Source organism: Taudactylus pleione, unplaced genomic scaffold, assembly GCF_031769625.1.
Source record: "Taudactylus pleione unplaced genomic scaffold, aTauple2 ptg000473l, whole genome shotgun sequence".
Classification (NCBI taxonomy): domain Eukaryota; kingdom Metazoa; phylum Chordata; class Amphibia; order Anura; family Myobatrachidae; genus Taudactylus; species Taudactylus pleione.
This window is the reverse complement of record NW_028284875.1, coordinates 11,697,031-11,714,314: the sequence shown is the minus strand read 5'-3', so window position 1 is coordinate 11,714,314 and position 17,284 is coordinate 11,697,031. Positions and strand designations below refer to the sequence as shown.

Here is a 17,284-nt window from a genome sequence, read left to right as displayed (position 1 = left end):
TCCTGGACTCACATATTTTTGTATGTAGTCCTATGGGCGGCAAACAAAAATCTGTGAATCCGGAGGTTTCGTATGCGCAACATACAGTCGCACTTACTCGCGCCGGGAGGGGATTCGCGGCTAATTGGATTGAGCTGAAAGTGTTGTTTTAAAATGTGTACAAGAAGTTTGGTGTGAGGTACAATATTAGTTGCAGCTGATGTTGCTTGATCAGACTCCTGAAAAGAATGAGCTGGCTGTAAATGAGATATTCAGTGCTTTGCTACTAAGCTTCATTTTGGGCTGTGCAGAGTAGGACCCGATGCTTGGGTTAGGGGGCTTCTGTGTGGTTTCAGATATGCTCCTTGTGGGGTGAACCTGGGATCTCACCTCTCTGTCTTCCCTAATCACTTTATTCCCTCTGCTGTCATGTTTTCTATGGTAACCTATTCTGTCTTGCTGTCTGCTCTCTACCCATGTGTTTTTGTGTGTTTTCTATTAATCAAGTATTTATTGCAAAGTACACTGTATATATTTACATTATTATTGTGGAGGAATGCAAGTTGCTCAACCCTACTATATAATCACTACTTCCCCCACCATACAGTATTAGCACCTTGCATCCTCTGTATTGTTGTTATTGCATTCTATGCACAGTTTAGTACTTCCATTCTATAGTTGCTTCCACATTTACTTTAGAGGCACTGTGCATCCACTGTGTAGCTACTGGAGCATCCATTTTTTACTACCATATTCCATACTAACCACAGTTACAACCCCTGGCTTACACCATTCACCAACTACAACATCCTGTGTATTCACCTCTATAGTCAGTCATTATGAATTCACTATATTGCCACTATGCATCAATCATACAATTACTATAAATATTACAGCCTTAGCCAGAGTGCATCAGCTTAGCCACCATTGGATACACTGAATTGGATCTATGTAGGCACCTATATATCCTATATATGCGTACATTGTACAGTCAGGTGCACACAAATACGGTCGCAACTTTTTTTTTCCACAGCAGTAAAAGCCGTAGTCGCTGACCCTGACACGCCCACTGGCTAGCCACCCCCTGGAACGCCCAATGAAATTGCCTCACTCTGCATCTAAATTCTCCAGCTTTCGGTATTAACCATCCAGGCGCTTGCATAGTGCGGCTCAGGCGCATGTGCAGACTGAAAACCTTGGCCACTTGCATGCGGCATCGATTTAGTGAGTGGTCAAAAAAATGCAGGCATGTCTGACTGCTGTTACATAGGCATGCATAAATTAGCCCTTGCGAGTTGCCAAGGCTGCGGCAGGTCATACTTGCCACAAAGGAAAGATGGCCGCTCAATGTGCGTCGATGTTACCGCTGTTTACGCAGGTAAGCACCGTCATATGCATATAAGAAGGCAGCAGAGGGCGTGTTTATGCTGGCTGTTCTTTGGCATACATTAGCATGTTTTCGCAGCTATGATCACATTTGCGTCCAACTCTGAATCGGGCCCATTATCCTTTATATTGCGCCACATGGGGTCCTCGGTGCCATAAAGAGTACATAAACAGTATGAGCAAAACAAGAAAAAAGTGACTTACAGTACAAAACATTGCCGAACATGGACAAGGTTTATAAACATTGCTGCACCCGCAGTCATAATATCCAAATAAGCAGCACTGGGGAGGAGATAATGGTATAAGTGAGGGAAGGAAAAGCACATGAGGGGAGAGGGCCCTGCTTGTGAGCGCTTACAATCTAAAGTGTATGTTTATATGCTATCATATTCTTTGTATATCACTAACCACCTAAGCCTGTGTCGGAGTATGTTATAGTCCCGATTCTCAGAGCCCAGAAGGTGTGGCATATTGTAAGGTGGGTGTGGCTTTATGGAAATGTGGACTGGGGCATGAGTCAGAGATGTATGCTAATGCCATAGCAACTGTAATCTCTCATGGATCGCAAATGCTAATTATGCTAATGACTCACTGGCAGGACCAGATTAAGGTTTGTGGGGGCCCCTATTACGTGCTCTTTATGCAGTGCACCCAGTAGTAGTGCCCCCAGGAGTGTTGCCCCTTATGCAATGCCCCCTGTAGTTATACCCCCAGTAGTAGTGTTCCCAATAGTAATGCTCCCTGTATAAATACCCCCAGTAGTAATACCCCTGTAGTCGTGCCCCCTGTGTGTGCCCAATAGTAATGCCCTCAGTAGTAATACCCCTGTAGTTGTGCCCCCTGTGGTGGTGGCACCAGTAGTAATGCCCCCTGTGGTAGTGGCACCAGTAGTAATGCCCCCCCTCACCCGAGTAATGTCCCCCTCGAGTAATGGCCCCCCCCCCGAGTAATGTCCCCAGTAGTAATGTCCCCCCCCGAGTAATGCCCCCTGTAGTAATCCCCCAGTAGTAATGTCCCCGTCCCCCCCAGCAGTGGAAAAGCCGCTTGTGCTAAAGAGAAAAAAAAAAAAAAATCATACTTAAGCCCCGCTCCCGCAGCCTTCTGATCCGCTCGGCTGGCACTGCTCCTCTGCACTGTCCGGAGGAGGCGGAACTGGTTCCGTCTCCTCCGGTTCACTTTAACCCCGATGGCTGGGTGTGGGGGCCCTTCAGGTGTGGGGGCCCAGGGACGATCGCCCCTGTCGCCCCTCCTTTAATCCGGCCCTGCTCACTGACTTGCCGTCAAGTGCTTAGAGACTACCACTGACAGCATCTCACATCCTCTGCTAACGCACAAAACCAGAAACGCAGATCCGGTGGCCATCAGTCTTCAGAGCAAGTCTAAACTGTCACATACACAGCAGGTCTCCAGACACATAGAGGGCTCTCCTGCTGCAAGCAAGGATGCAGTGACTAATTTATGCACGCCCTGAAAACAGCGTTTAAACGGTCAGACACGCCTGCGTTTTTCTAACCACTCCGTTACCTCCCCCAAACGCTGACAACCTGACACTCACTTTAAGAGTGAAACCTCTGTGTGAGCGTAATTGCAATTCAGTCAGTGCGTGCGCAGGCGACTTACATGCATACGCAATGGTAAACAATCACTCAGTTTGCGTAAATACATACATTGTGTCCATCTCTGAATCAGGACCTTTGTTCATTGTGGATTTAGGACCTGATTCAGACCCATTCACTAAGGGCGATTGTTGCTCATTGCGCATGCGTATAATTCGCAGTGCGCATGCGCAAGCCAGTCTCAGTGATGGGGAATCGTGCGCTCGTAGTACACAATACTGCCTGTTACTTTGAGTGACAGTGTCGTTTGTGGGTGGTAACAGGGGAAGGTGTTGCGGACGCAGGCGTGTCAGGCCGACAAAACGCCATTTAAAGGGTGTGCATAATTAGCAAAGTGGCGTCATTGTACACGTCACCTGCATGTATTTCAGCCAGCACTGATCGCAGTGCTTGCGGCGGGGTAGGGCTACCTCAAGGGCTGCGAGCAGCTCCAATGGCTCTCGATGTTACTGATTAATCCAACAATTCCAGGAGATGACGTGTGTTGCAAGGGGAAAAGGGGCGTCCTTATACACTAGCGTGCGCTCAGTGCCGTAGCTCACTAAGACATAGAGGGCGTCCTTACGACACGCAGTGCGAGCGTGGAATTTAAATATCCGGCCCCTTTTTGCCAGCGAGCGGCCGCATCTTGCGAGCAGGTCTGAATGAGCTCCTTCGCTGATTTATGTCCTGATTTTTGTTGTTGAGCATATTAATACTTGCTGTTGTGAGAGAATAAAAAAGAAAAGTATTTTTTTCACTCATGTACAGCAAAATTTGCATTTGTGGAATATACTTTGCACTATATTTTGTGAAATTAATGAAATTATCTAATTTAGGACTAATAAAAATAGTGAAGTGTGTTTATGGTTAGAATATTTTTTTCCATTTGTTTTATAAATGAGTAAGTTATCTAACCTGATTCAGCGTAACACTTGTTTAGTCCCACCCTGGACTATATTAAAATTCATAAAGTGCATGGAAAAGTTGCAAAAGTAATGAGGTCCTTAATAACATAGCATATAACACTTCGATCTGATAATTAAATTGTAAAAAACCACTGACAGGTAAACACCACACATTGGATCAGTGCACCTTCAAGAATATATTTTAGGCCCACCCTCAGGATGTATTATTATTTTTGTAATCATTATAATTATATGAAAATTTGCATAATTAATTGTCAGTGATAACATATAATACAGAACATTTCAAACTGATCGCTAATACCCCCCTTTTCCACTGCCGCAATAACCCGGATTATTTCTGGTCCTACCCGGGTTGCGGCTCGGTGTAAAAGGGTCTTTGAAAAAAATCCCAGGTCGAGTGACCTGGAAATCCAACCCTGGTTGGTACCCGGGTTGAACCTGGGAAGAACCTGGGTAACGTGCATTATGAATGGCGCGATCCAGGTCACGATGACCCAGTTTATTCCACCCGCCGGTGTGAAAAGGGTAAAACCCGTCTCTGACCCGTGCTCAGTCCGTGCTCATTGTCATGGGTTGGAGCCGAGTTTTTGGTGTGATACTCTAGAGGTATAAAATTATTGTTTATTAATATATTAAGCGCCACAATTTTACACTGCACTGTACAGAGAATATTTGTCATTCACATCAGTCCCTGACCCAGATATTGGTGTCTTAATAGAGTAAAAAAAACTATTGTTCAACTAAAACTTATGGGAATGTCTTTTGTTCACTGCCAGCTGGTGGATCGTGTGTTTGATGAAAGCCTTAACTTCAGGAAAATTCCTCCAACTGTGCCCAAATTGGAGGCAAATTCTAGAGCAGGTGATTCAAAATCTCAGCCTAAAGAAAGTTCTGAACCACAAGTTATCACTCGAAGAAAGACTTGGAGCAGAGATGAAGTAAGTCTTGGTCTGTCAGCATGCAAAAATAAATGTAGATATAGGTAGGGTTCTTATCTGATTTGTAATGAATGGCACAAAAAAACTCATTTTTGAATGTACAGTTCTAGTATTGATTCCAAATTTGTCATGTAAAATCTGACCTCTATTAACTAGATCCATTTCTTCATTGCAATAAATTTACTTGCATAGAGCATTCCTGTGTACTAAAAAGTGCAGGAAGGTGTCTGGTTGCGTGTGGCAAATCAGCAACCTCGTAAGTGTACTGTAAAGAACGTTACAGAAACCTCTATGTAAATTGCAGATTTACCCATGTAAATTCTGGACACAGGCGATTTTTAAACATAGTAGATGCAGCTGCAAGGAGAGAACTTAAATATCTAAAGATTTTGTATTTTGTGGAGTTCAATCAGTTACAGTAACAAGTCATAATTTTTTGTTTGTGGCAGTTGTCCACGTTCTCATTGTTCTCTGTTTTTGCTCACTAGCTTGAGTGAGCTAGTGTCAATATCTTTCCTCTCTGAGCTTTCCACTCGTGCATGATACGTAAATTGGGTATTAGTTTTTGTCATCTCAGACACAGAATTCTCTCCAGTGTTGGCTACAGTATCAGAACTTGTCCAGGGGCATTTCTTCTGGATTTGGGATTGGATTCAGGTTACCACTGACGCCAGCTGCATTGGTTGGGGTGCAGTGACTCTCAGCCTTCAGTTTCAGGGCCGCTGGTCCAGGTCCTAGGCACGGCTCGCAATAAACACTCTGTAACTAAGAACTGTCAGATTTACTCTTCTGCGGGCTCAGGACGTCCTGCACAAGAAGCCAGTTCGCATCGGACAATGCCACCAAGGTGGCATACATCAATCGCCAGGGAGGTATTCAAAGTAGCCAGACTACGTTGGAGGTAGCACAGCTCTTTTCTTGGGCAAAGACCTAGGTACCTTTGATATCAGCCATCCACATTCCCGGGGTGGAGAACTGGGACACAGACTTTCTAAGTCGTCACTCAGTGCACCTAGGGGAGTGTGAACTCCATTAGGAGAGTATTCAGGTCATAGCAAACCATGGGTTATGCCCGATATAGACCTGATGGCCTCTCGTCTCAACAAGAAGTTGCCAATTAAAGGAGCAAGGTCCAGGGATCCTCAGGCAACTTTGGTGGACGCTCTTGTCGGTTCTGTGGTCCTTCAGTCTGGAGTATCTCTTTCCTCCTATGTCCAAGTTGGCCAGGGTGCTTCTGAAGATTCAGTGAGAGGGTCTTCCTGTCATTCTAATTGCCCCAGATTGACCGCGTCGAACATGGTACTAGTCTCTGCAGGGTCTTCTGGCCGACGCTTCATGGTGTCTTCCTCTCAGTGAAGATCTACTTCATCAAGGACCATGTCTTCACCCCAATTTGTCTGAACTAACTTTGACGGTGTGGCTCTTGAGGGCATGGTGGCTTTTTGAGACCACTGGTTTCTACTATGCTCCAGACCAGAAAGCATGTTCCATCCAAAATGTACCACCAAGTCTCGTGTGAATGCAGTCCTCTTTCGGCCAAGGTTTTCTGTCTCTCTTGTCTTCTGTCTTTTTTACAAGAGGAATTGTCAAAAGGTCTCCGTCTGTCTTCTTTAATGGGGAAGGAGTCAGCCCTTTCAGTGCTATTTCAGAAACGTTTAGCGGTCATTCCGGAGGTGCAGACGTTTATGCAGGGTGTGCTTCACATCCAACCACCTTCTATTCCTCCTTGGGATTTAATCTTTGTCCTGGACACTCTTTAAAAACCACCTTTGGAAACTGTAAAGTTGCGCTACCTTGCCTTGAAGGTTGTCTTCCCTCTATCCATCGCTTCGGCTGGAAGGGTGTCGGAACTGGTGGTACTGTCCTGTTTGCCTCCGTTAATTATTTTAGGCAGACAGGGTGGTATTATGGACCAAGTCTTCTTTCATGCCTAAGGTAGTGTCCAAGTTTCATATGAATCAGGACATTGTTCTTCCTTTTCCGGGTTCTTCTTCCTCTTCTGATTCCTCGCTTAGATGTGGTGAGGGGACTCCGGTTTTCCATTCATCGTACCTCTGTGTTCCTCCGTACCGATTCTCTTTTAGTGCTGGTGGATGCTCCGAAACGTGGTTGGCCGGCCTCCAATCGTTGTATTGCCAGATGGCCTCCGATGTGCCAGTTCCTACTTCACTCAAGGCCCATTCAACACGGGCAATCGGGGCATCTTGGGCGGTTTGCTGGGTTTTTTCAGTAGAACATTTGTGCAAGGTGGCAACCTGGGACCAAATGTAATAGGGTGAGAGTTTAGAAAATGTGAGAGAAGCCAATGTAATAAAGTCACAGAATGTGCAAACTTGCATGTTTTTCAGACTCAAAAAACTCGTGATTTAAACTCTCATCCAGGTGTTTCCTGTTTTGAAAATACAACTTCATCAGTGTAGTAGTGTGAGAGTTTTACTGCTAAACTCTCACACTACTACATTTGGCCCTGGTCTTCTGTGCATACGTTCAATAGTTTTTATCGTATTCATACTTTTGGTTATGGCAACCATGTATCGTGTGCGGCCTTGCCGGTCACGGTCCCTGCTGTAAGGCTTGCTTGGGGAAATCCCTGCATCAGCTAGCAGTGTCGCCCAAATCGGATGATAAGGAAAGTGGATTATTTATGTATTTATTGTAAAATCTAGAATTCTATTAATTTATGATAAAGTCCCATAATGACATGGAAGGAAATGTGATTGTTTTTGACATGTTAAGAATAATTATATGATACCAGCACGAAAATCATGAGCATGATAATACATTTATATTCACAACAGAAGTACATACATCAAGATAGATACATGTATACATTAATAAGAGAAATATAGAAGTATGTAATTGCATTTGTAATACAAACTAAATGTTGAATCCAAATTTTAATTCTGAAGACTAAACATTTTTATTCTATCCAGGTAATGGGAGATAGTTTACTGCTTTCATCAGTATTCCAATTTTCTCGGAAAATTAGGCAAACGATTGACAAAACTGCTAATAAAATAAGGTAAGTGATGTTTGGTGCATAAGTCGTTATCATTTACTATATAAAGCATTTTCACAAAATACTACATGTGAACTATTTGATTGTTTGAATAAATGCTCTAGTATTGTAGTTGCTTGTGTGTATTTCTCAGTCTTGGTGCCTTGATATACTATAGCTATTTATCTGACACTGTTGTTAGTTACGGCAATGTAGAAAACCAAAAAATTTAATATACAAAGAGCTTTTTTTTTTTATATCGTACTGAAAAAACTCCTTACACTTAGGGTCCAATTAAGTGGCCTTGAAGGGCTAATTACCCGCAATGCTGTGCCCGGGGCTATACAATAACAGCCCGCAACAGCCACTTAACGCGGATATCTGTTCACCTCCTCATGAGGCTCAAACAGCAATCAAAAGACCAATGCTATGACCCTTTCCCTGCGCTGTAAATTAACAAAGCTAATTGAATCCGGCCTTGAAGGTGATAAGTTGTGCATCCATGAATGGGGCAAAGCATGAGAGATACAGTTACAAAAAAATGTGTTAATTATTTTAATTGTATTTATATGACTGGCTCACCATAGTTAGGGCATTTATTCCAATGGCTCCTGCTGACAATCAGTATAAAAAATGTAATGAAGCCTGACACAGTGTTTATAAATTACAAGATTTCATTGTTTCCTGGGGTTCCCTTGCATTGAATGCTAAAACAGGTGGTTTTTGGTGGCCTCCAGTTCCAGTGCTGGTCCCAGATATTTAGTTTTCCTCTCAGGTGCCTGATAATAACAGTAATAATAGAAAACAATGTTCAACCTAATCTGTTTTTCACCTGGTGTACAAGCATGGTTTTCATCTGGTACTACTTGGCTGAGCCGTGGCAGGGAAGTGCCAGTCCAGTTCTCCTCATCACTGCATCAGCAATCAGTCACTTACACGTGATATGCCATTAGGTGGAAAGCAGTTTTACCACAAAAATATGAACAGTTGTTCCTGAGCCCTTTAACTGTATCAGACCTTGGTGAAATTGTACTACTTTGGAAATGTTATACTAGGCAATTACGTTTCAGGCTAAATCTTTTGCCGCACTAACTGGGAAGGCAATTGTGGGAAGTATCACACAAAATGCTGGGGTTTTCTTTTTTGTACACTTTTCTGTATTTCAGACCCGTAGAGTTATGATATTATTTCAGCATGGTACCAAAATAATACCTTTTTGCCCATGACCCCCAAATAAACAACATAGGATTGATTTTGATAAACTATAGATATAATAAATAATATCCTCAGCGATGTATTGCAACACCAGAACATTTTGTAGGGATATGAGCATATGGATTTATTGGGCCCATGTGTAGTTACATCTTCAGCCTGGCGGTGTGGGTGGGCACCGCCGGCCGCGGTCCAGCTCTAGTAAAGTCAGTGTAGATGCAGCCCGCACTACAGAGTAACACACACACCGCCGCTGGCACTGGGTAGTGCACTCTTGTGTGTGTGTGTGTGTGTGTGTGTCAGCAGCCAATGAGAGTCAGACAGCCTCTCATTGCCTGCTGCGCCCATTGCCAGAGCCGTGCTGGAGCTCACTCTTGAGCTCCGCATTCCTGCTCCTGCAGTGGGTGATGGGAAAGACGTCATGACTTCTCTCCCATAGTACCGAGCGTGAGGACGGAGGAGCAGACAGCAGCAGGCACGGCAAGAGCGGGGATTCAGGTAAGTGTATTGTGTATGTATGTCTGTGTGTGTTTTATATATGTAAGGGGCACTGTGTCACTACTGGGGGCATTGAATAGTGGGGGACAACTGTGGGCCTGCATAAGAGGGACTACTACTGGAGGCACTGCATACTGGGGGTACTATATAAGGGGCACTACTGGGGGGGGGGCACTGTATAAGGGGCACTACTGGGAGTCTTCATAAGAGGGACCACTACTGGGGGCACTGCATACTGGGGGTACTCTATAAGGGGCGCACTACTTGGGGTCTGCATAAGAGGGACCTCTACTGGGGAGCACTGTATAAGGGGCACTACTGGGGGCACTGTATAAAGGGCACTACTGGGGGCACTGTATAAAGAGGACCACTACTGTATAAGGGACACTACTGTGGCCTGCATACGAGTGACCACTACTCAGGTCACTGTATACTGGGGGTACTGTATAAGGGGCACTTCTGGGGGCCTACATAATGAGGACCACTACTGGGGCCACTGCATAAGGGGGGCTGTATAAGGGGCACTGCATAAGGGGACCACTACTAGGGGCACTGTATAAGGGGCACTACTGGAGGCACTGTATAAAGGGCACTGTATAAGGGTGCACTACTGGGGACACTGCTACTGGGGACACTGCATACTACAGTGGGAATTGCAAGAGGGGCACTACTACTGGGGGGCATTAAGGTGCATATGGAAAGGAATGTTCCCAGAGTGACGAAAAATGGGAAGGGGGTGTCATGTTGACACGTCCATATTTTTCAGTGGCCGCGGCCCTTGTGGCATGTGACTTTTCTGCACGTGCACATGGGGGGGGGGGGGCGCGCGTTGCCCTGGGCTCCAAATACCCTGGTTATGCCACTGCACATGATACCTTGGTTCAGCACCCGTCAAGTGCTCTGACAATTGAGCATCCATTCGGACGAGGTACATTATATTATGCAGTGGCTCATAGGGCTAATTAACCCGTCTATGGTCTCGTCACGACCATAGATGGTTGAACCCAGTACATGTTATACATTCCAGCAATCTTTGTAGTCCATCCCGTATAAAGTTATCACGCTGTCGGGATTTCTCCTAATTACGGATGCTATATTACATTATGATTGATATCCTGGAAAATTTCCCGAGCTGGTAAACTGTGTGCTACTGACCTTATGATATAATTTTCTAAGACAATTATACCCATCTGTTTAAGCTGCTTATAGCCAATTTACTGGTGCTCTTGGTTTATACCCAGAACTATAAGCATATTTACATATGGAATAACTTGTTTTTATTAATAACAACTATATATTTATCTGTATTCATTATAACATTTATTATAGTGTACTTGAGGAATTAGCAGTGCTGTCTGTTTTTTCTCCTCTTTGAGGTCAGCTTGTCTACTGTAAATCTGCCCAGATTTTACTATAGATGGCAGCATCCTCTCCCTTAGATCACTATAAATATAATTCTCTTTTCTGGTATTTTAATTATTATTATTATTTTAGTTTATTCTTGATTTGTTTGTGCTAGAGAAATCTTTTTTTATATCATAGCACCAAAACATGACAATGTTTATGATATGACTTTCTATATAGAACAATTTAACCATAATTTAAGGTAAATAAAATTGTTGTTTTCAAACCGACTCTGAAAAACTGTATGTATCCCTGAAAGTTTTCTAACAAAAGTGTTTGTATTTTATATATTTCATTTTCTTATCTTGTTTTGTAAAAGGTTACTACATACATTTCATTAGATGTTTCTGCGTGTGTTTGTTGAAAATGTGGTTAAACTTTGCATATATGTATATGTTATATTTACAGAATATTATTTAAAGACAAAGAACGCAATTGGGATGAGATTGAGAAAAAACTAAGATCAGAGAGTGAAATTCCTATTTTTAAAACTTCATGTGTGGTATGTGACCATATTTATTTCATAATTCATTAATTACAAATAACATTATCTGGTATTTGGTTCTCTAATTCAAGAAATGTGCATTTGCTCATATTCATAATTTTTATTTGATGCAATACTAAAATATTAAGAAGGGCGTTTTAATGATTTTGTATGCTAATTCTTATTTATATATATATATATATATATATATATATATATATTATGCTTGTTTAGAAAAATCTACATTCTCAAAATTTCAGATACTTTTAGAAAAAATAAACTTGCCACACACCCTGTGATATTGCAGCCAATGTAAAGGCAATTAACCAGATATCACAGAACATGTCACAAAAACTACTATTTTTCAGATGTAGGAAAAAGCTATTGGAGTGACAAGTTGTCAACTAATTTGACCCCGTATAACATTGTCAATACTGAATAGTGATCCTGTTGCTTGGACTGTGAGAGAACAAGAGGCAAGCAACAGGATAATTGTTAAAAATGAATAAAGCCAAAGTCATTACACAGGTAATCAAGCAGTGACGAGGACAGGCTGCATTTTAAAAATGCAGTATAAGGTGTTACTGTCCCCGTAGCATACATTCAAATAACCAGCAACATAGGAGTCTTTGTTGCAGAGCTTGCTCTTAATCTTAGCTGAGGTTGGAGGGGAGGTGGAGCAGAACTAGTAGAAAATGGTAATTTTAAACAAATCTTCAGTGGTGGGAAAGACCATGATTAATCACTGCTGAATGCTTACAGCTGAAACATTTATTTAACTGTGTTTTATAATTAGCACAATAATACTGCTTTTATACCTAAATTCCGGGTCTGACCCAGAGGATGGAACAGGGTTCCAAACCGGATCAGACCTGGAATTTAGCCGGCGCCGACCCAGGATATTCCCGAGTCGGTGCCGTACACACAGGAACAGGGTCTGCAGTGACCCGGCTCTTCCGGCGTGGAAGTGGATGCTTGGAGATGACATCTCCAAGCGCCACTGCAGCTGACCATGCGGCGCGCTTCAGGTCATCGTGACCCGGATCGCGCCGTTTACACTGCAGGGTTCCATGGGTCATTCCTGTGTTAAACCCTGCAAGTTACCTGGGTTGGATTGCTGGGTCACTCCACCCGGGAATCCAACCCTGTCCCCTTTTACACCAAGAAGCTACCCAGGTTAACCCTGCAATAACACAGCTGTTAGCTCTGGTGTATAAAGGGGTATAAGTTACATGAAATAACACAGAACAAAAACCTTAGATTTCTTTCTATTGTGAATAAATATTATCATTCGTTTAATTGTCTATGATGAGCTGCTAAAACCAAAATACACATAGCCACACTTGTTCATGCATTAGTTGTGACAAATGTAGTGAATGTGTTTTACTTTCCAGGAAATTTTATCCATTTTGCAAGAGCTGAAACGGATTGAGAAACAATTACAAGGTATTTAGGTTTGCTTGTTATCAATCTACATTTATATATACCATTCATGATGTAGTCATTGACACAGTTTTTATTTATTACATGAAATCCTCAACGCAGGCCATCATGCCGTTACAACCAGCCTTCTGTTTCAGTTACACTGTATGGGGTGTAGTTACTAAAGTGCAGGGTTTTAGCAGTGGAGATGTTGGCCATAGCAAGCAATCAAATTCTAGAAGGTGCTAGATAAATGTTCAGTAGAATCTGATTGGTTGGTAAGGGCAACATTAACTAAAAATCTGCACTTTAGTAACTATATCTGTATATGTGATACGCACAGACCCCTAGCACAATTTTCAGATTAACTATTCAACAAAAATAAGGCTTCACAATCTAGATATAAAATATTCCACTTTCCAGTGTATCTATAATTTCTGTTAATGCAACTTTTCTGTTCCTTCTCTAGAAGCATTTACTAGAGGCAAGAGTAGTGTCACAGGCCATTGCTTATGCTGGCCATACACGCTACAATTATCGGGACGATCCGTCCGATATTGGCGGATCGCCGCGATAATTGTAGCGTGTGGGGGGGCGACCGAGGGTTAAATATTGCTCGGACGGGCATGCTGGATTGTCCAGCATGCCCGTCCGACGCGATATTTAGCGGGTAAACTGTCGGCCGCATCGGGCAGTGTATGCCCAGCGCAGCCGACAGACAGACATTTCCTGTGTTCCTTCCTACGGAAGGAACAGGGAAATGTCTCCGCCCCCGGGGGCGGAGCGCAGATGTCGGGCTATACACTGTGAGATTTCTCTCACAGTGTATGCCGGCGACTTCTGCGGCTGGCAGGCTGCCAGATAAAATGTCTGTCGGTCTGACAGGCATTTGATCTGGTAGTGTATGCCCAGCATTAGCAGGAAACTGTCACAAGAGATCATGGGCCACATAGAAACAATTAATTACATTTGTTTATCTGTAAGAATAATAATTTCTAAAAGTTAAAATATAAAGTGGTGTTTTACTATACTAGCATAAAATAGTGTTTTGGCTGTCCCCCACCGAACAGGTCTTACATGGAAGTTTGCAACAAACACTGTCTTATCTTTCATATCCTCCTTTAAATTCTACAGCTTTCCAAATTCACTGGTTTTCATTCAACCAAATCTCTTATGACCAAAATATTATATAAGGATCTTCCAAAATCCTTAATTCTAGTTCACATATTTGGTATGGATGAGTCCTCACATTTATTACCTTTTATTGTTTTGTTTTTTTTACTTCCATTTATAGGTTTATGCACTGTCACTTCTCCCTGATTTTCCTTCACTAAGGGGGGGGGATTCAATTAGACCCGATAATTTCCTGGGTGTTAAAAAGGGTGGTAGCCTCAGGCTTTACCGTCCGGGGCTATTCAGTTTAGATCCCCTTTTTCTTGTCCGGTAGATTAACTGTTACTGGCGTTAACACATAGAACCTGGTTCCCGGACCTATGTGTTAACCTGATTGCAACACCCGAAAACAGGCTATGTATCGGGGATTTCTTTCCTCAGGCTCGAAAAAAGACCCCTGTTAGCTGCAGCCTGCGGGCTGCCTCCAGGGCTAATTGAATCGTCCCGGGGGATCAATTAGCCCGCTGTAAATTACCGCAGCTAATTTGAATTGAACTTTAAGCCCAGTTTCCAACCTATGCTATATTGCACATGTGCTTCTACATTCATACTCCTCCCTAATTCATAATTTTACATTTGAAATGCCCTCTCTGCACCCGGATACAGCCCGTTCCTCTTCTAGTGCCTGCAGCCAAGAGAGCAATCTGCCCCGACCTTCAATACGGTCCATCCTTTAGCAACTTGTCAGATACTTGTAAAGTAAAAGAGGAGTAAAAAATTACTCCACCTGAGGGTACGCGATACTATAGATCTACTGAGACACAGGTATAAAAGCAATCAATATTTTATTACTATAAAAGAAGGAACCCTTTAACCTTCATTCATTATGTGTATTACACACAGTTATAGAGTGTAGTCATAAAGGATTTCCCCCTATCTGTAAACGATTATTGCCTTGCTATGGAGCATTTTGTTATTTTGAGGATGAGGGTTTGAACTTATTGGGTATATGTAACTGTTATGGTGCTCCCAGTTGAGACAGGTCTGATAATGCATCTGTTAGTTTCCTTCTCTATAGATGTCTATTCTCATAGGAAATACTTACAGAACTACAGCAGGGTTTCAGTTTTTAGCATATTGCCACCAAGACATACCACCGAAATATGCAGTGACCGGCCAACACTCTATCTAACATCTATATATTTTGTCTTTCTCTGTGAATGAATTGGAAAATGTTCATTGTTTATTTTACACTAGTGTTTAACTTTTAGCTTTCTTTTTTTGTATCAGAGCTTACCTTTCTTCATATAATACTACCCACACAAATCCACAGTAACAAATGTCCCAATCTCCACTCTCTGAGCCGCACTCTGAATTTAGTATATCTACTTTATCTGTACCTCTTTTATGTATGTCCTATTTTCCCCACTGTCTGGCACTGACATCTTACAAATCAGTGATGATAATAGTTTATTAGGGCAAATTGTATATGTTCTTAGGTCGGTGTGTTTACATACATATTAGTACTTTTGCTCACCCACCTCACTTTTGTGGAGTATATTCCAGCTAACACAAGTTGAGCATCTGTGGATTGACTTAATTATGCAATAATAATGCAATTGCATAATTATTATATACCATTTATTTCATCTTCGGGGTCCATAGGGCTCCACAGGGAGACAATTTGCAGAAATCAAAAGCTCGCTTGATCTTGATTTTCAGTATGAGTACAGACCGTGAAAGCGGGGCCTCACGATCCTTCTGACTTTTTGGGTTTTAAGCAGGAGGTGTCAGAAAAGTAGGTGTACTTGGAGGACCGGACACCAACAGCAAAGTTTTTTTTTCAATCCCGGGATGCTCTGGTCCTTCCCACTATGCCCCAAAGCCTGAGGGCATCTCAGTTTCATTGGTGTCCGACAGGAGCTGGATCACTGTTAGAACAGTGGGCTACTATTAAGCAGCCCAAGCTTTGTTTTTATGATTTATTTTTCTTTACATTTTTTCATAATAGACCATCACCCCTCCGCTGCGCCACGACTACAGCCCTCGGCTAGATACTCTCAGCAGGGCTCCGGAGGGCCCTAGCTAGCAGGGCTCTTCAGACTCCAGACTGCAGCCAGGAGTCATGGGGTCAGGTAAGGCGTGTACTCGCTTGTGGGGACCGCGGTTCGTCCGAGACTCCACTAGACCACCAGGGTATAATATACTGGCGCAGGGGACATTAATATGGCCAGGGACCTGGTGGTTGATGTCAGCATAGACGAGAAGGCGCTCTCCCTGCGGCCCCTTCCCCAGCTCAGGGCGCCATTCCACTTCAGTCTTGCCGCTCCTGAGCTGCTCGTCCCTCACCCTCTGCCCCCTCAGAGACTTACTGCAGCCATTTTCTTCATCAGCCTAAGGTCTCTGGGAACGCTGGGTTGGTCTCCCTGTATACCTCTCCCAGGAGCCAGGTTATACAGTGCTATTTCCTACCAGCCAGTGCGGTCTGTGTGGTTGAATTTAGTACCCACTGAAGTTATGTTGTATGCTCTGCATTGTATGTGACTTGTGCTAGCGCTGCTGTCTGTTAATTTTTTTTCTATAACTGTCAGCTTAAACCTTTCCCTTTCTTTCATCTTAACCCTTGCATACTGAGGTATAGGGAGTTCATTGTACCTCACATCTACCTATATTTGTGAGGGCTATCACATACTGTATATCTGTGTTGCGCGCTACACTGTGCCATATTGTACATATTTCTGGGTTGCTCACTGCGCTGTGCCAAGTTGTGTGCTACAATTATCCTTGCAGCTATGTCTAGCAAAGGCAAGAATGACAAGCAGCCTGCTGCTCCCACTCTGGTGTCTTGCAAGTCCTATCTAGCAGGCTCAGCTTCAGAAGATCTCTATGGTCTATGTGTATCTTGTTATACGGCACCTGGCACCTCAGCCCCGGCATCCTCTCCTCGGGACCTACCCCCCGGCTTCTTTTTCACAGGTGTTGGCAAAAATTGTGGACCATCTAGCAGTCCGTGTGGTATCTCCCCCTATGGGATGGCCACAGCAGGTACTCCCTGTGAATCCTTTGCCTCCCCCATGGGTAGACGTACTTTCTACGTTGGTGCAGAGTCTAGCAGCTACCTCTACAGCCTTTCAACAAATGCTGCAAAAGGAGAGACCCTTACCTAGTAAACCTACTAAGCGGGCTGTGGTATCTTCTCAGTCCATCCAACTATCAGATTCTAATTTATCATCTGGGGAGGCAGGAGACGCAGACATCTCTCACTCTGACTCCCCCTCAGGAGAGGAGGAGCCCCCCTCTAAATTAAATATATCTGCTCTTGTGAG

The 17,284-nt window shown here is 43.3% G+C and overlaps 1 protein-coding gene across 4 annotated transcripts in view; it reads left to right on the top strand.

Annotated features, from left to right (window-relative positions):
* Positions 1-17,284, top strand: part of CEP170 (centrosomal protein 170) — a 149,042-nt gene that overhangs the window by 119,245 nt on the left and 12,513 nt on the right. For all 4 annotated transcript variants that reach the window (XM_088448981.1, XM_088448980.1, XM_088448978.1 and 1 more), the window contains exons 14-17: positions 4,666-4,827; positions 7,761-7,849; positions 11,348-11,441; positions 12,818-12,869. In XM_088448981.1, the coding sequence (XP_088305107.1) occupies positions 4,666-4,827; positions 7,761-7,849; positions 11,348-11,441; positions 12,818-12,869 (397 nt within the window). The remainder of the gene's footprint in view (positions 1-4,665; positions 4,828-7,760; positions 7,850-11,347; positions 11,442-12,817; positions 12,870-17,284) is intronic.